This window comes from Nesoenas mayeri (genome assembly GCF_963082525.1).
Source record: "Nesoenas mayeri genome assembly, chromosome: 2".
NCBI lineage: Eukaryota > Metazoa > Chordata > Aves > Columbiformes > Columbidae > Nesoenas > Nesoenas mayeri.
The window spans coordinates 133,823,516-133,844,402 of record NC_137543.1 but is presented as its reverse complement, the minus strand read 5'-3'; the positions used below and the strand labels follow the sequence as shown (position 1 = coordinate 133,844,402).

At 36.1% G+C, this 20,887-nt stretch overlaps 1 protein-coding gene across 3 annotated transcripts in view; it reads right to left on the bottom strand.

The window, feature by feature from the left end:
• The window catches only part of DGKB (diacylglycerol kinase beta), a gene marked incomplete at both ends in the record, with an annotated part of 317,768 nt that overhangs the window by 280,607 nt on the left and 16,274 nt on the right, over positions 1 to 20,887 (bottom strand). For all 3 annotated transcript variants that reach the window (XM_080340721.1, XM_080340722.1, XM_080340723.1), the window contains one exon: positions 3,543 to 3,619. In XM_080340721.1, coding sequence (XP_080196847.1) covers positions 3,543 to 3,619 — 77 coding nt within the window. The remainder of the gene's footprint in view (positions 1 to 3,542; positions 3,620 to 20,887) is intronic.

Here is a 20,887-nt window from a genome sequence, read left to right as displayed (position 1 = left end):
TATCACTATTTCCCAGTAAGAGGTACTACCTTTACATTACAAATACAGGTGTATTCTCTGCATAAATTACACTGGTTGTGCTGGACTTTTGCTAAACTAGAGTCACCAGACTTATCCTTTGATATGTTGACAGAGTTAAATTAGAAAAACTTTGAGACCCCTGGAAATCAGAAGGACCCTAGAGAAAGCTTCTTAGAAGTATCAGCACTACTTCAAAAAATGCAAAAATCCTTTGGACAAGGTAGATGATTGCAACCTGACTACAAACATTCTGCAAAATTTAGGGCTTCACCCCTCTGGGCAGATGAGACCATTGAATGTGCCTTGTGTCGTGCACTTATTGTCACAACTTTCCTGGTGTTTCTGCATATATACATTTATTCTTTTTATCCACAACCAAACTGTGGAATTCTGGGGCACTGCCCTGCGCCACTTGCAGACCCCAGCTGCACTCTGACTGCTTGTCTGGCTGAGACACCTCCACGCACCTTCCACTCTCACTCTTCATGCATTGATAAACTCTAAGAGTTCTAGACAGTAAGTAGGTAAGCAGGTAAACAAGATATTATGGTGCACTCAAACAGATCCCTCAAAAGTGATGATGACACTAGGACCACAAGCAGACAATGATGTGTACTTAGTACCCATGTAGATACAGCCTTTAGCTATACCTGCTTTCCTAACTCTTGCTGGCCTAATCAGTGCTCCCCTCAAAGACAAATGACTGAAATTAATTAGCTAAAATAAATCTCAACGGATAAAAAGAAAATCTATAAATCACAGGTTTCCAGGAGGCTGATCTTAATCTACCTGTGTGTCTTACATCAGGTATAAAATCTATTCCTAATTACATTTTTGACACTGACTTAGAGAAGAAGGTGGAAGGGCAGAGGTTCAGTACCATTGGTATAAGTTTTAGTCATCTCCCTTACATTGAAAACAGAGAGTAAAAGCTCCATAAATAAACTCCCTATACTGGATGACCTTCTGATAATCAGATATATCATTTCCACTAAGCCCAAAACCCACTCACTAGACAAGATATAAGATAATAGAAAAACAAACCAGAAGACTTCAGGTAACAAGCTTCGAATACCAATAGCTTCTCTTTTGCTATTTCTGTCTCATTAAATTGGCTTGTGATAAAAAACTGCAATATAGAAGCGATGGAGAAGAATGAATTCCTGAACCCTTTAAGCATGGAGAAACTTGAAACAGGAAGTTCTTTAGGCTTTTTCTTAAGTACATAAATACATCACATGGCTAAGTCTGCCATAGCTCTATGCCCCATGTTTGTAGTAAAAAGCTGGCACCACCTTTTGGTAGAATATTGGCAAGATTTGAAAAATACTTGGAGTGCTTATGAGACAGTGATCTAGGAAATAAAGAAAGAACTAAAATGGAAACATGATGGCATCCCCTACAAAATACAGCAACAAAATAGAAGAGCCATCTGTAATATGTGGAACTAAAAAACTGCACTATGACTGATTTCAGCTGGATCATTCAGTTTTTGTCATCTTATTTACAGACAACAATTAATTACTTAAATAGTACATCCAACGCCAGGAGTCCTCATCTGACCAGATATAATCAACTTGCAAATCATTCTGTAAAGTTATCCACAGAGGCAGTTGAATGCATGCCAAAAATATAGGCAAGCATGTGCAAAGGGAGTTCTGTCTGACTTGGTATATTCACTCAACTGAAGTCCAACTCAGTGCCTTTGCCTCCAGTTCAGCAGTGTATGGCATGTAACTTGAGCTACTAGATCCAAAGTAGCTTCACTGCTAGCTGTGTTTTCTTTATGTTGCACTTCCTGAAGTCTAAGTACAAAAGCTGTCAGGGTTAGTCAGCCTAGGTCCAACATTGATCCAGTTGTAGTGAAGAACCATCCCTGCTGAAGACACTGAAGCCACCACAGTGTGTCTGACTTGCATTCCTTCCTCCCCTTCCATCCTGCTCACTGGCTTGGGAGCTCTGCAGCTCTATAAGCCCTGGATGCTCCAGTACACTGGTAGGATTCTGCAACAAATAACTGTGCAATTAAGAAGTCTGGGAAATGCTATACGGAATCACAGACTCAGCTCAGGACCAACTGTGTTTATTAATTACAGCTTTGCACAAATTCTGCCAGTTCACCTGGCTTCAGTCAGAGCAGTCGTCCCATCACTTTTTGCCATGACTCAAACTCTACACACCCCCAAACTGGAGGAATGACTTTGTTAAAAGAGACTAATTTCACAACGTCACACACAAACACTGATAACTTGATAATGTGTTACCTACATGGCAGTATGTTATTTAAATATGCATAAAACACACAATTATTTTGTACTTTAAAAGGTTACATTTCACAAAACTGAAATCTGATATGATGACTGAAAGTAAGAATTTCAAGAAAAACTATGGATAATAAATTAAGACCATTGTATCACATACACTAGGAGCACAAAACAATCCTGCAAAAATTAAAAGTGAAAAAATAAATAAATAACACACATGTCTACATCTAACAAAAATCAGTTAAGGGAGGTCCTACAGCCAATGGTGCACCGGAGAATAAATTAGATGATCATAGCATTCCCATCCTTCCCTTTATAATCTAAGATTCTAATTAACTAAAATAATGGGAATTTAAGATGATCATTTACAAGATCAACTTACATTATTTTACTGAATTATTAAAGATTTTCTTCAGAAACTGACAAAAATGATCAACATTATGCTTTGCAAAGTTCAAAGTGTCCAATAATTTTTCAATACTTAATGAGTTATAGTGACCTTAATTCACAATCATTCTTGCTTTTTATATCCTGAAATGTAAGATCAAGTCATATTCATAACTGTTTGAGTGTTTTTCTGTCCTGAATTCCACATAATGCAGGCACAGTTAAAGACATTACTATTTGAAACATTACTGAAACACATTTTTGTTTAGCTATATTTTGAATCGTGCTATTGGGATATGCTATCAGATACAAAGTGCAGTTCAGGGTAACAAAAGAAAAAATCTGTTTTTTTCTACCAGCCAAAACAGAATATTTTGTCTTGTAGTGAATCTGTAGTGACAATGCACATACACACACTTTTTTTTCAGCTGAATTGTCTTAAAACAAAATGGGCATCCCACTACCAGAAACAACACAAGAGAAACAGAATTTAAAAAGAAATCGTACCTGAACAGATTTTACTTTTGTAACTTTTGAAATCATACTTAATATTTCCAATCCTTAAAAAGAATTGGGAAGCATGTTAACCTTACCATAAGGGTGGTTTGCTTTACTTTTGTGTGTCTGTTTGTTTAAATCTTAGAAAAGAAAATGTGGTTTTAAGTAAACTGTTAAGTAGGCCTGTCTAATATAATGTTTATAAACTTTTAGCTTTTCAAAATATGAGTATTTTTGTTTTCCAAACAGTTTCAAATACCCCAAACAGCAGATTTATAAATAATCTTCTATTTCAGATGTTTAGATTTGCTACAACATTCGTAAATATTTCTCCCCACCATTTCTGACCATTGAAGAAAGAAAAAGAATTACCCCTTCAGGATTATATTTTGCTAACACACCACTGCCATGGAATTCTTCTAAGACATCCTTAATTTTCTTGGTGGAATCTGGATGAAGAATAAAGAGAGAGAAAATGAAAATACAGAAAACTTATTTACATAATATGAACTGTAATTAAAGAAAAAACAACAAAACTGCTAATAGCTTTTCTCAATTCACATTAGTAATTTTCTCTAGCTGTATGAGAGCTGTGGGCAGAAAGAAAATGAGAATGTACTATACCCTCTCTATCAAGTACTGTAAAAATCAGCTTAGAAACAAACGTTCTTTGACCCAGCCCTTAACTACTGTTGAGTAGCATATTTCTGAAGGAGTTGTTTGTAAGGACTATTTTAAGTCACTTTTCTCGTCCTTGAAACCTGAGTCATGTACGGAACATGGTCATTCCCAACAGCGCTACTAAATCTCCTCTGGCACAGCTGCCAGCGAGTAGAGGAACTGTCAGAGGAGCCAGGCAATATCAAGATGAAGTGGAAACTTGAAGAAAAAAAATCTTTTCCTGTGGTCATGTCACAGAAAACAAATGTTGCTATTGAAACCTCAGTCTTTGCAGACCTCAGATGTGCTAACCACTGCCAGCTACAGTAACTTCAGAACAACTTTTGTCTTAAAGAAATGTGGAAAATCCCTGAATTTCAGAAGCACATAGGTTTAACATTTTAAATTGCTTTTTGTCTACATGCAGAATAACAAAACTAGTTATTTCAATAACCGGCCACTATGTAAAAGCTTTAAACTCAGATTCTCTTAGAATACATCATGCATAAAACTATCTTTTCTACCTTAAATACATTAGCAATACTGTAAAAATAATTGTAACTCATTTTTTTCTTTAAAATGCAGTAGTTGAGTCCATAATGGTCAATGTGCATAATGGCCACAACACTGGAGTAAATCATCAAGCAGTGAAGAGTAGCAGATGCATTAAAGAAGAAAACAGGTAAACTTAATGACTGCACAACTATTTCTACAACAAATCTGGAAGGAAAGGAGAGAAGCAAAGGGTGCATCAAGAACAGGACTATCACATGAGCATTTAGTTAGACACAATTACAAACATTAGAACCTAGTCTTAAGGATTTATTAGTTATATCAACAAAATCATAACAGTTCTTAAAAGTTAAAGAAATTCAGCACTTAAACCTGTCTGTAAAAAATACATTTAATAAATTATATGACAAGGAAGGAGAAAATGCAGTGGTAAAGGATTTGAAAAATAGCTTTGTATCAGTTCATAACAGCTATAAACAAGACACACCAGTAAAACTCCGTTTTAAGAGGTGCTGAAGAAGTTGTTTTCCCCAGATCTTCATACACAGTTTAGATTGTAGTAAGAATGGCTTTTCCCAATGTTTGCCATTTTATGATTTTTTTTTTTAAATGAAAATACCCTAAACAATGTGTGTCCTCAATAAAACAGCTTAATTTCATTAACTGGATGCATTTCAATGTTACTGTCAACTGCAAGCAGTGGAGTTTAGCTGATCTCATGAGCAGTCACAGCAAATATTTAATTGATAAAGTCGTCTATAGTCTTATTGCTGTGTCATTTGAAATACAGTAAATAATTACAGCTTTGTATGAAAAAAAGACAAAAAACTATAAAAAAGAATGAATCGATACATTAAGAAATTAATTTTCTAAGAACTGTAATTAGAAGCTGATGAATTAGATATTTACTTATCAGCACAAGTACACAAATTGATGACTGACAAAAATTTCATTTTTTACTTTGTCTCTATTATTTCAATATGTTTTTCAGTTGTCATATATGGTTCTATATAAAAATCATTGCATTTTATGATAATGAAGTCAATAACTATGAAAGCAGCAGTGTGAGATCAGTCAATATATGACAGAAGTGACTCAACTTCATCCTAAGAAAGGATTTTTCTAAACTTTGGAAGAAGGAGGTTAAATACACATCAGAACAGAATGACAGCAAGGTCTCCTTACACACCTTTTACTAGCCAAAAAAAAAAATCATAAATAAAATAGAAATGGCTCATTTTCTAGCAGTCTAAAACAGTGTCTTGAGGTTTTCTCTCAGCAATGACCATGTTTCTTTCATTTATATTTTGCCAGATAAAGCCTATTCATCTTTAAATGAGTATTATGCCTATGCAGCTGTAATTAAAACCCAAACCTGTGTTATGTTACTTATTAAAAATAAATCAAATCTTGGCTTTTAATTTTGTTCATACTCTTCTTAGTCAAGTAGAATTAAGGCTAAAACATTCTCTATTCCAGCAACAATACAACTATTCACCTTTTTCATGCATGAGCTTAAAGCAGTGACATCCAAAAAGCATAGCTAATTTCATGCTTGAAATAACTGCCACACAAAAGGGTCTGTGGATGTAAATTTTGCTCTGGTTGTTCCAGCAAAACTCTTCAAGAGACGTCCACATTCTAGACAGGAGTTGTATTTATTACGAGCACCATGACATACATTTCACAGCCAAGGCAGATCCATTTTTCACAAACCATTTTATTCAAAGTCATTCAATCATTTTATCAGTTCATGTGACATTATCCACAACAACATGAATAGAGATCTTTCAAAATGCTCAAAATGACATATCGATATCTTAAGTCAAACACCAAGTGACAATTTTCTGCATGTGTGCTCTTCAACAGTGCTGACATGCCTCAGAAAAATTAATTTTCCTTCCTCACCCTATAGTAGGCAAACTGTTATTAGGCATATGTTCCATTTTTAATAAGTTGACCTAAAAGGATATGAAAAATAGGATAATTTTCAAGTTTCACTCCTTTTGAGGATCACATTAAAAAGAAATAAATGAGAAATTCCAATAAAATGTTCTCAATTCTAATTAAAAAATCAAGTACATGATTTCTGTGAGAAATAGAAAAAAAATAAATCTAGAAGATATATACAGAAGTAACTTTTTTGCTAAATTTCCTAACTAGGAAATAGCAATAATGCTATGGATTCCATTACAGTTATTTAGTCTGATCCAAATAATCTACATGCTCAGTGGAACATGGTGGTGCAAACACAAGTGTCAAACCAGAACCTGTGTTCTCAGTGTTACCTACAAGTACAGATGTTCTACATAACTAAGCCACTTACTCCTTTGAGAGCAGACACAGTAAATTCATAAGCACCACTCCAAATCAAGGACAGATTCCTTCTTGTCCAAGTCTCTGTATTCCAAGCTCTTCTTAAGAGGGAGTTTCTAAACCGGTGTAGATATGGCCCACAGCCTATCAACTTCAATGATTAAATCCCACCTTATCTGCAAAGCTATAGCTGACATAGTATGAATTTCGCACAGCTTTGAATATAAAGTTTGTTTCACGAAACATTTCTCTTTTTTTTTTTTTGTTCTCACAATTTTATCATTTTCATTACCCACTTGCACAATGTTTCAGGCAAGGAAGACTTTCAATTCACTCCTCTGCCTGAGTGGATTTAAACTCTTATCATCCAACCCATCTCCTGTTGCAATTTGGATAGAATGCAACAGTGTTCATCTAGCCAAGGGGGTAGAAGGAGAAAAAGGAAAACTGTGGTGCAAGAGCCAGAGCTTTCCTTGGATGAGGTGAGACATCGTTTCCCACCTCATGCCCCAGTGAGTTTGGGGCAGAACAAACAGGTTAGGCATGATGTGGAAGACTGCTAACTGAAAAGCTATTACTAACACATGGGAGATCCCACAGGGCTGCAGAAATTCTATTTTAAAATAAAGACTCCAAACAAAAGTTATATAGATGAGACTTGGGCAAAACAAGAGTTTTATAGATGAGACTTGGGCTAATGTTGTACTGTTTCAGGATAAAGGCAAAACAATTAAAATAATGACATTAGAAAAAAAAAACCTGCATATGTAACAGTAAAAGTGTCAAAGTTTCTGACTTTTTCTTCACTGTCCTTCAGTCCTAAGAAAGATACTTTTTATCACTGAAGACAAAGGTACATACTAAGTTCAAAACCATTTAAGTCCACATTAAAAAGTATGATTTTTTTTTTAAATGACTCAACTTTAGATCAAGAAGATTGAGCATTCAATTGAAACCAGAATTTGGTGCACCATTTCTCCCATAATCAGAAAACACAAGACAGAAGGAAGGCTTGCCCAGATCACACACTTTGTCTATATTTTCTCCCCATTGTACCAGAAAAATCTTTGAAAATTATTTTTTTCTCAACAAAAAAAAGGAAAGAAATAAGAAGACACTCTTACAAGACAACTTACCTAAAACTCAGCATAAATCACATGCTATACACACAAAACTGACTTAGAATTTAAAGGGAAAATATGCACTAGAAAACAATGACTGGATTATGAGTAATTCCCTTACAAATCCAGATATGCTTTTCATTTTCAAGAGAAATTCATGATTATCTGCATATTATCAGACCATAACTAACTTTAACACCCACACAGAAAGTAGAGCAATAACTACTTTCTATCTCAATTTCACTTTTGTAAACTTTGTACAATTTGCAAAATACCACGGGCATCCCAAGACCTACCATGGTGAAGGTCAGAATTTATATATAGAAGTTCCAGGGAGATTTTCTATGCATCTCATTATGATTCATAATAAAAAAAAAAGTGCAAGCTTCAATACACTATTTTCTGTATGCTGCCAAAGCCCAGCTCAAACCTGAAAACCCTGCCTGGTGAGAAGCATGGGGAAAAAACCCAGCACTCAGTTGACATCACAATTTTTGTATGGCTTCTTATTCTTCTATGGACTCTTTTTTCCTTTTGTGGATGCAACCATACAAAAAACTGTGTGTATGTATATAAATTTATACACAGTTTGTTTGTTTGTTTTTTTCCTTTTGCATATTTTATTTTATTCAGAGAACCAGAAAATGCTTTTGCTCAAGCTCTAGCTCTGCTCAATTTAAAGTTTTACTGGTCTAGCAATACCTGTGTGTTAAAAAGGTCAAGCCTGCCAACAAACCTGTATGCAGCACCAAAGGGTAAAAAACTGTTCAACTTCCAACAAAACAGGTTGTTCCAATAAAAATATGGTTTACCCAGCCTGGCTGAGTCTTGGAGCATGTCTGTGTTGGTAAAGGATGTCTGACAGTTAACATTGATCCAGCAGAAGGCAGTAGCTTACAAGTCCTATGCTTTCCATACTTGGGCTGCAGTCTCACTGGCAAGGTCACACCTTGGTTTTGATTTGTGACTTATAAGAGGCCTTTTGATGCAAATTTCACAGAAGAAAAAAAAAAATTCAACATTAAGTGGGATAAACACTCAATTTTGGTTCTCTTATATTTAGAATTTAGAACCCATTGTAGTCTTGAAAAGAGTGGCCAGGCTGGGAAGGCAATAATTTTCCAGTGATCTGAAGGAGACCTCCCCTCAAGTAGTTGCTACCAATGGTTTAGGGAACACTCCATAGACTGCAGAATTTGAGCGACTACACCCTCCAGCAAATCACATTCCCACTGAATGCATAACTGCTTGAGAGAGTCCAGCGCAGAGCCACAAAGATGATTAAGGGAGTGGAGCATCTCCCTTATGAGGAAAGGCTGAGGGACCTGGGGCTCTTTAGCTTGGAGAAGACTGAGGGGTGACCTCATTAATGCTTCTAAATATGTAAAGGGTGAGTGTCACAAAGATGGAGCCAGGCTTTTCTCGGTGACCACCAATGATAGGACAAGGGGCAATGGGTACAAACTGGAACACAGGAGATTCCACCTAAATATGAGAAGAAACTTCTTCACAGTGAGGGTGACAGATCCTGGAATGGGCTGCCCAGGGAGGTTGTGGAGTCTCCTTCTCTGGAGACATTCAAACATGCCCAGACACATTCCTGTGTAACCTCATCTAGGTGTTCCTGCTCCGGCAGGGGGATTGGACAAGATGATCTTTCCAGGTTCCTTCCAACCCCTAACATTCTGTGATTCTGTGACAATTAATTAGGAATAAGCTTCTTAGAACCACAAGCAGAATTGGATGAAGCTGCCTAAACAAACATGGTGGTGAGTGGCTTCTGCAACTCCTGCTGCACAGGACAACTTCTCCCTCCTGACAGCCCATGCAGGAGACGCCTCTTCCACCTGTCCTCCCTGCTGGGGCCCATCACCACAGGAGAAAGACTGACCCATTTACCCACTGCTATGTATACAGATAATCCAGGACTTTTTATGAAAAAAAAAGCAATATTGATGGCATGTGCCAACACATCATTAGTCCACATTAATAAAAAATGCTCACCAAATCCCACTTCCCTGCAGCAGATGTTCAACTGAAAGTGCACAACAAACAACAGGGATTTGTGAAGGAGTAGATAGAAGCTTAATTTTTGTCTGCTAATATGATGAGCTTTGAAAGGAAGAAAAAAGTAAAGGACAAAAATGTACTCCAGGACCCGAAGTGCAGGTAATTCCTGTGTGTACTTAAAAACATTTTGAGAAGAAAAAAAATATTCGTCTTTTACATTTTAAAGTGACTACAGCTCACTTCACTTCTTTTGGACTCTTTTGACTCCTGACATTCAGAAAATCAAGGCTGAAACAGTTTGAAAGATCCTCAGCACACATCTATGAGACCAAGGCTCAGGGTGCTGCAAGGATTCCTGCAGACCTGTCACATCCCCGCAGGGAGCCCTGGGGGCAGCCCCAGGCACCTCCCCAGGGATGGGGCAAAGCCAAGGCTGTCAGCCCACGAGTGGGCCTGACTCTGGAGAGCTGGACACCAGCCCTACTGAGGTGCTGCCAGGTCATGGCTGCCCCAGGGGGCAATACTTCAGAAACAGCTTGCCCTGAGTCCAGGAAGGTAGAGACACCTCAGAAGACCTCTCCAGCCCTCAGAGACCATCAGCCAACTTCAGCCTGAAAACTAATACAAACTTCTAGCAAGTAACTTTGTGGCTCCTTCATTCCTTTTTCTCATTTCCTGCTTATTTATAGCGGGTCACAATATCTGATACGGGCTGCCAGCTCATAACCTTTCCAGTTGGAACGATGATGAAACCACTCTCTATTAAATGAAGTAATGCTATTGATAACACATTCTACCTCAAACATTAAGCACTAACTTTCTAATGGCAAAGAATCAAATCAGTTTGGTTTGAAATTAAGCATGTATTCTTTCTGATTTTAAGTGGAAACGGGGAAAGGGCTTTTAAGTCTGAGGATATTGGTACTGGTTTTGAAATCTACATTTAAAAAGACAGAGTAGTTGCTTGCTTCTATTTTCCCCAATATTATTCTTCATAGTTTTTAATATGTATACTTTGAACTCATTAGCTATTTAACTATGGCTTCAAAAATTACTGCACAAGATATAGAAACATACAGTATACTCTTACCTATGTTCTTAAACACAAGTCTATATAAAAAAAAGTAAATTTCTGCACTTATTACAAAAAGAAGTAGCTCAAAGTAGTAAAGTAAAAATGGCACAGAATTGCTCACATGACTACAATTGAATATTTTGCATACTCTGCATCAGAAATTAGAAATACTTTGAAACATTCAAACATGGAATTAGATATCTATTAATATTTTATACAATTCCACAAAAAAAAAAAACACAACAAAAATAAAAAGCTAGAAGTGAAACTGTGAAAGCATTACAATGTCACCTTTCCAAGACTACAGCTAGGCCTAAGATACTTCATTTCTACCTAACACATTATTCTTATGCCTGATCTTCTTCTGTCATCAAATTTTAGCTCTCTTGTGTATTGCTTCAACACAGATTTACTAAAAAGTGGTACCCAAGTTTTTCACATTTCCACATATATTCCAAATATGAAATTGCCAAAGGGATCATGGCATATAACCAAGGCATAAAAATGTTAAAAACTTGTGGATTTGAATTTACAAAACCACTTAAATGATCACACATTATATGAAACACAATAACTGTGCAAAGGAAAACTGTGAAGGAGTTCAAGCTAACACATTTCACCTGTTTACCATGAGGGTGAGTCAAAACTGGGAACACATTTTATCAAGATACCCTGGCTTCATTTGATTGCCTATCTTTATTTTAAAGAGCTTGGAGGAAGCTCCTCAGGTGGTATCAGCTGCCCTGTGCAGTTGGGGGTTTGTTTTGTTCTATTCCTTTGTCTTCCCTCTTTCCCCATTTCTTCTATGAGCAGGCTGTCTTAAAGCCTTGTTTCCTTACAAGACATAATTGAAAATCTTGTTCTTACATTCTTCCATGTGCTATGGACACTTCTTGAAATGCTTTTGTAATCTTGAAGCAAGAAGATTTTTTTTTTCCATTTTGCTTTATCATAATTCTTTCTTCCAAAGTATCATATTCTTTTTACTCTTCCTCTTAGCAAGTTTTAAAGGTTCATACAGTGACAGTTCTTGACAACCTATGTACTGAAATTGTATTTCAGGGATGAAATTTTAGCTCTCTTGACATTGGAGGCAATGCTTTTGGCTTTTATCAGACAATTTTCTTAACACACAATAATTTTATTCTTATGAATAAGGGTATATAAATGTTGAATCAAGGGACTATTTTTAAAACTAAAAATCCAGCTCAATTTGGTTTTATTTGTTCTATGGGTTTCTGATCCATTAAGATATGCCTGTCTTCCATTTCAGGATGTACTTCCTATTGCAAGGAAACGTTATTTAAAAACGAAATTTGCACTTGCAAACACAAGTCTCTATTATAGTTTATCTTGGGAGCAAAGTCAAATAATTACGTAGACGATAAACTGAAAAGAATTAGCAACACAAGTACACATTGCTCTGGATCTTGAACTACAAATGATGAAGGTTCCTGCACTTGCTGAGGATATGTACTAGTAATAAGCTGTTTTACCCTTTGTCTGTTCTAAATACAATCCCTAAATTTTTGTTCTTTGTGATCACACACTTGGTATAGTAGTGAAGAGCAGCTGAAAAAGTGTTCACTACAACCTGTTCTCCCCAGAACTCAGAGAAACAAGCCTGCACAACCCATATAAAATCTTTTTCAACATTTGGTGGCGATCAAAACTATCAAAAACTCTATCAAGCACTGTATTACTATTATTGTATACTGTTATTTTGGCATGCCCAAAATTCTGTAGCCTGACTAGAGCTGGATGTGGAGCCTCCACATGATATATATATATATGGTATACATACAATGCTGTCAAGAATGTTGCCAAGCACTTGCTTTTTAGTTTATGTATACATGCACATACACATATATGTTCAATTTGGTAAATCCAGATCAACTTCTGCATTCACTATAATATTACCTGATCTAATCTCTATCAATTCTCCATAAGAATTAGCTTAAGGTTGCCATATATGATCTGAGGAAGAGAAAGAAAAAAAAGTCTCCTCTACATTCTATATATCTTCAGACAGCCTAAGCAGATTTGGCCACTTGAGGCATTACACAATATTTCATATTTGTTAAAATTATGTTACAGTTACATAATAAGAAATTGCCTGAAATTTCATGACTCAATACTCCTGATAAAATACGTATTTATCAATCATATTGCTTATATAAAGTCTCTCCAATTTGTATTTCCTATGTAGAAGGTTTTTACGTTTGTGTGCTCAAAGTGTTGACACTGCAACAGCATTTCTAATTTTCCACTGTTTCTGCTGAGAATGTTGCCATAATTCCATTTTGGATATAATATATGACGACTTATAGTATTACAGATGTTGAGCCCATAAAAACATTAATATCACAGAAAGTTTAGAGACAGTCACTGAAAAAATAAGAGCTGTGTTGTCCATAGGAACGAGCTGCTAAGTACACATCTGCTTAGAAGTCACAGCTTTCCACCCACCGTGTAATTACAAAGGCACAGTCTGATGCAGAGATTGTTTCCACTGTGGTATTTACACATTAAGCTACCTTATAAGGCCACTGAAAAAGTGTACTGCTAAATAGATAGAATTAAAAAATAAAACACAAAGAAAAAAAGCTACAGACTGAGTGGTAAAAATCAGTAAGTCTAAATTCCAGGTCAGGATCTAACTTCTGGGATAATATTTTTCTCCCAATGCCCAGGAAGTTTAATTAAATAAAGGACTGGTAAGAGGCGAAAAGTTTGTCTTAATAGCATATCAGGAAGAATGGGAGTTTTCCTATTTCCATTACTAGTGCAAAACAAAGCAGTATTTATATTATACCTTCACACATTAGCAAAGGTTAATATATATTTATTTATCTTAATGATTGCAGACCTATTCTGGGAAGTCTGTTTATGTTCACTGCTCTGAGAAACAAATATGTACTACTTCCATAAATATTTCAGCTGTGGAGTTCAAGATTTAAAAAAATTCTGTTTCCACCTAAGCCACCTCTGTGTCCAAATTACAAGTTACATAAGTCTTTTACAGCACTGGTATATCAAGTCCTTAATTTTGTTAGCATTAAATACTTTCTCCTATCAATTAACTTATTTATCTCATTAATTTCTTAAAAGACTTTACAGACAATATTGACCATAACAGACAATACTTGAGTAACAGAGAGAGGTACTACGCGTGGACATCAAGGAAAGGAAAGCCCGTAAAATCAGTTTATGCTCCTGCAGAGCCAAGTTCTACTGATACTTGCTTGATGCATCTAAAAATCCTTTCCATTTCACTACAAATACATTAGAACTGAATTCTCTGCCTTAGTTCAAAGGGATTTAATCGTCCAATATTCAATTTAATATCGAAGCTGGAATAGGGATAATTCTTTGCTCATTCTAGGGCTCTAAGGAACCAGTAAGCAAGAATAAACATTGTAATATAGTTCACTGATAAAAGCAGGATTAAACCCCATTACCAGGACTATTTGTGACTTTATCCAATGACATTTTAATGTCAAATATAGTCCTCAGAGAGGGACAGCCCAAGGAATACAGCATTTTCATCAAAATTTACCTGGCAAGATAATAACGTTGTTCAGATAAGTAGCTCCCTCAAGCAAGTTTATAGACCTCTCTAATCATCCTAAACAATATGTGCTAGATAATATAAAGGATTTAATACACTTGGGTTAGTTGCCCTCTACAGGCTTAGAAGCCAAAACCCATTTGCTCTCTGAAGCTTTATTTCTTTCTCTGTTATCACTTTCTGGAATTCTCTTTTTAGATAATAAAACAGGTAAAAAAGAATAAATACATTCTCAGCCATCTTTGTTCTAGTCTCTCAGATATATCTTTAATCCTAAAATTATCCTATAATCAGTTTTCCATGGTTTAATCCCATCAATCTGTTCTTTCTTCATATTTTCCCATTTTTCGCCAATCTTGTTTCCCAGGATAGATGTTTGCTCTTTTGTGTGCTACCACAAGTTAATAGTTTTTATGTGATGGATATAGTAGTAAACAGGTATGTGTTTTAAAACTTGCCTGTCCAGCCCTATGAACTTAACTACTTGTCTTTCAAAGTATCACCATGTTTCACTATAGGGAATGCAAAATGGATTGCTTTCAGCACATCTGAGTCATAGGGAAGACAGACCATTATTCAAAGGGAATTGTCTTGAGAAAGGAATGAGAAGTACTACAGATCTAGACCGATTTTTGCCTTAAAACACAGATGATGGACTGTTGGATAAATGTACTAGAATGAATGAATGGAGATGTAATTATGAAGGCATCATGTGAAAAGGATGGAAGCCAAGTGACTGTTACTTACTAAACAAGTTTATTAATTGAGTGTATAGAAAAAACATATACACGATGACATCATGAAATAACCTACCACCCAACAAACCAAAGGCTCCATTAAATAAACTAGAAAAATGCATCTTATACTAAAAATGCATATAACAAAGTGAGTGAAGGGCTAAACAAAGTTCTACGAACTGTGATTACGTACGTACTAAGAGTGCTTCTTACCTACAAGAATAGCAAAAACTATGACAAATAAGTTAAACATCTTTTAAAATGAGTATAAAACATGAAGAGTTAAGCTGTATTAACCTGGGGTTTATTCTTGATATTTCCAAAACAGTAAAACATCTTAAATGCATTTCAAACATTCACAATGGGCTTTTTAGCCATCAATTAGTGATCTATACAATTTATATTGGTATTTAATCAACAGTTTGGACCAGGAGAAGAACTAGTCCCTGATTCAAGAGAAGCAAATTACATTATAAAAAATAATTTATTCAAAATATTTCTACTATCTTTGTTCTGAATACTATTGCACAACATGCTCACATGTATAAAAATCCACCGAAAATACAAAGCTACAGAAGTTGCTATAATGATGAACACAAGACTTTAGGACCTTTTCCATAGCCTAGTAGGATGGGAATCTTTACAATAAAACATGGCAATGTCTCTCTTTAACAACAGGGCACAGCAGATTCCATCCAAGCAGTAACTATTGCTATAAACATCCTTGAAACAGTTACCTTAGAGACTTTACTAGAAACACACCCAATACACCAGTACCACCACCTTCTTTCATTACTGTCCTCATTTTGGCTGGGATAGTTAATTTTCTTCCTAGTAGCTGGTATAGTGCTGTGTTTTGGATTTAGGCTGAGAAGACTGTTGGTAACACCTTGATATTTTAGTTGTTAAGCACTCAGGACTTGTCAGCTTTTCACACCATGCCAGGTGCACAAGAAGCTGAGAGGGGGCACAGCCAGGACAGCTGAACCACACTGGCCAAAGGCATATTCCATACCATACAATGTCATGCTCAGCATCTATAGTTTTGGGGAAGCTGGCCAGGAGAACTGCAATTGTGAGCAATTGCATTGTGCATCACTCGTTTTACGCATTTTGTTTCATGCAGCCCTATGACAGGTCTATTATGAAATGGCACAATGCATATAGAAAGATCTTAAAAAGCATACATGGCACTGATTAATTCCATGTAAAGGTCTATTACAGGTGAGCACCCAATATGGACAGTTACTCTAAGTACACTATTGACTAAATCATTAATTTTAACAATGTAATTCTGCCATTTACCTGTTGTTATGGTCAGAAAATATTTTAGCCATTTCTGGCAAGTTCAACAAGAATTTCCTCACCAAAATCAGTTTCCAAATCACAAATGAGTTCCCCACCTTTGGTTTGGCCTTTCCTTAAATCGTCCCTGACAAAATCCCCATCAACAATCAATAACCTTTGGGGGAAGAATCATTGACCTTGCCAATCCATAATACAACAGGTTAGGGGAAAAAATTAGGAAGGAAATAAACCAATCAACTAAAACATCTCTTCTGTCACCTTCACATCAAACTACGAAGATATGTCCCTAAGCTAAACTCAACATATAATTAGAAGGAAAAGAAAAATGTCTACTTACTGTAAGCTTAATAATTTACATAAGCTTATTAAATTGTCTTATGCACATGTAGCTCTAAAATACAGGTATTATAACCACATTAAGTTACCTAACATAGTGGCAAGGCACCAGTAACAAGACATCAGCATTCATCTACCTAATATTGCCACAGACAAAAGGCAATGTAACAGTAATTGAACTAAAAACACCCCCAGGTCCCAGGATTCATATTTATATCCCTTCTTAATTCATCCATTTCTACCTCAGTATGTTCACACAGGACAAGTTTGTTTATTTAATTTTATATGGTTCAGTCAGGAAGATTAACAATGATACTGACCAGAGCCTCTAAGATCAGGATAATTTCTGCAAAGATGACCTGACAGAGCAAAAGCAAGCAGAAAAGACATAAGGAAAGAAGGATAAAGAGTTAATCACCAAAAAGGATAAAAGGAACAAGAGATGACAAAGATGGGGAGAAGGAAAGATAGGAAGGAGCAGATGAGACTTCAAAAACAGCAAGACAAAACAGAAGAGTTGATCTGTGTGATCTTCATCCCTTCTTTCACCCTTCTCTTCTTTTGCTCCTCTGTACTTTTATTTCCCAAGTTGTAACTAATGTGTTTTAAGGAGAAAAACCTGTCAGAAATGCTTTATCACTTACAAAGACCTTAAAGAATCTAAAAGTATGATCTCATAATTTTCCAAGTTTACAGAGACCTTAACTTTGTGATGACCTAAAAGGATGACTTCCTTTTCAGAAAAAGATTCTCCATCAAATGCACTTTACATAAGGGGAAAAAAAATCAAACCAAAACACAACAACAAACAAAAAACACCATAACACACATATTACAAGTTAATATTAGAGCATTCAGAAGTAGGAAATTATAGCCATAAACAGAACCTCAACTCTCCCAAAATTTTTCTATTCATCATCAACTTGTAGCCAAATATTCCAAATGTTCCAGAAGTCCGATTATTAAAAGTATTTGAATGTAATAACATGTTAATAAAATAGTTTGATTTTAAGCAAAGAAGAGGTGAGAGGATGACTGGAAACAGATTCATTTAACCTGAGGAACAGACTAGCTGAGAAGGAGCTACATTCCAATTTCAATGGAGCTACATTCCAAGCAAATGGAAGAGCAAACCATCTGTGAACTTTTTGACTCAACTGCTATTGGAGATCAGACTTACTAGGCATAAACTGCCTTGGTTCAGGAAAAGCTGAGGAAAAGGAAAAGTCATTTATTCACTGCAAAACATTAGAAATTGCAAATAAAAAGTAAACTAGACCAGAGATTTGTCAAATAATGGTAAATGCAACATTTTAGACTCGGTCCTTCCTTTTCAAGCTGGGGTATTGCTTTCTTATGTTATAACCTGTTTCACAATTAGAAAAAGCAAAACATTTGAATACTTCTGTTATAAAAACACTGCTCTAGAACATTTTAACACAAGGAATCTGTTCCTGAAAAAGATGTTGGCAGTCCTGCAGCCTGCCAGGCATGAAGTAAATACAGTACGCAGTATCTTATGAAAAGATCTAAGACTTTTCATCTCAAGGAAAGATAAACTCTAATGTCTATGGGGATAAACTGGACAGCATGGTTTTCCTTAAGCAATGGTACCAGGCTGACACATGTTCTAAATACCACTATATAGACAAACATAAAACAACTGTAAAAGCAGAATTTACTGAATACTATTTAGCAGGTAACCTGCTTCCCTAAGAAATACAATTAAAAATAAAGATATGTCATTTTTACTTGGCAATTAGAATGATCCAAGCTGGCTGCTCCACTCCTCTTGCAGCCTCAGCCCCATATACTCTTTATCATTCTCTCACAAGGTAAATACTCTTCAAAGGTAACTTCTTAAGCATGGATGTGCCTCTGATTAGGCACATAAGAAAACTGTAGCCACATTTACACTCAAGTTTCTCACAGAGCAATGACTTAGCTTGGTTCTAATCTTTTTCTAACGTTCTGTGTGCTGAGTAAAAGACAGCTTATTCCAGACTGTGCGTTAAAAAAAAATGACAGTGAACAAATGACTTACTAGCTTTCAATATGTATGAGATCATGGCTTCAAGATAAGTCATATAATAAAGACCCAGTCTCCTGAAAGCAGTGACGCACAATCCTCTGCACCATTAAGAAATATGCCAGACCCTTGTCAGAATATCTCAGGCTTAGTGTCACTCACAGATTGCAAACCAGAGAATATATTCATATAAGTCACAGTAAAATAAAGAATCTATGATTTACACCCCTTTTCTGCATCTTCTACCAAACTCTAAATCCAGAAAGAAACCCATCACCCAATATAAGGTATGGATATGAATATAAATAAAATGACTAGACAGGGGGATAACTCATTTTAGACAAAAATTAAAGATTTAAATTTTTGAAGCTGCCTTCACAAATCAGATCACCCAAATCAACATGCGAAGACAATACAGAAATCTCTCTTCAATTATTTTACTTATAGTTAAATGTTACATTTAACTTAAGTCTGAGCAAACTATTTATTTTTGTTCCACTAAAACAACCTGAAAGAATTTTTAGTAGAAATTTCTCGTTAAAAAGAAAACCGAATGCTTCAGTAGATAACATATTCCAATAAGATCAATATTCCTATTCTTTGACAGCTTTCACTTTTTTTCTCTTCAAGTAAAATATTGAAATATTTAATTCTGCAAGCATCCAAATGTTTCAAAAGGAACACCACAATGTTTTGTTTCATCAAAAGAATTTGTTGTTCTGTGTGCCTACAAATGGCACTATTATGTAAAGACACTCTGATTAGCTTGAATCAGGGACTGGAGGAATTTTAGAGCTCCTGAAATAAACTGAAAATAGACTCCAGCTGTGCTGCTGCACCAGTTTACTGCTTGTTTCTAGCTTTGGAATCTTTCCACTGCACTGCAAAGTACAGCACAAACATGCTGCTTCTCTGGGAAATTCCCAAGCATCACAGCCTTTTATTCCTGTAAGATCTAAGAAACTTTTTTATGATGAGGGTGGTAAAACACTGAATGCTGCCCAGAGAGGTGGTAGATGCCCCATCCCTGGAGACATTCAAGGCCAGACTGGACAGGGCTTTGAGCAACCTGATCTATTTGAAGATGTCCCTGCTCAGTGCAGAGGGTTGGACTAGATGATCTTTGAAGGTCCCTTCCAACCCAAACTATTCTATGATGACACAGGTATGCAGGCAGACCCTCTTTTGGTTCGCCACAGGCTCCGAGTTTCACCCGTGAACCCCTCCTGTGCAAACTGGGTCATAAGGACGTCCTGAAGCAGCAATGGAGAGCTGCTTGTGTGGGCACCGGGCACGGCACTGTTGCAAGAGGACAGAGAAGAGATGAAGCAGAGAGGATGTGAATCCCAGCAGGGAAGTGGTGGAAATGAGGAAACCCATCTGAGAAGGGTATGGGGACAGTTGCTAACCACTACTGAGAGTGTGAGGAAGGAGGAGGAGGAGGATGAGGAGAGCCCATGGCAGTCGAAGCGTCTCAAAAGCTCAACAAAGCAACATGGCTGCTGGTGCTGGACCATATGGAGTTAATTGCAACCACATAAAAGCAGGAAAATCAGAATGAAAGCTTCCTACTGAGCCTGCTGTGTGTCCTGGGAAGACATCGAACACTTCACAAAGATCAAGAATTGACTTCTGTCCAATTTTAAATAGAACAGTTATAATTCAAGTTGTTTAAAAGTTTGCATATGATCAAGTAGATAATTTAAATACAGAAAAACAAATACATTTTTATAAAGTATTACTTCTTACTTTTCTTAAAACACAATGAAAGAATTCCTCAAGAGGAATGTTGTATTTTAATTCTCATCTTAGCTTCTTTTCATGTGCGTAGCTTCTCTCCTTATTCCAAGCTTCACATAAACCCTTGATCATTTCTCGTATACTACCTTGCTTCCCATTAAGCTTTCTTTTCTCTTTGTCTTTATTTTTATTTTATTTAATCCAAAATTTCTCCAAGCTTAATTGCAAGAGCTTTTTTCAACTGTGCTTAACTATTCATGTTTTATCCTTGATGGCTACATACTTGCAATTACTTTTAATC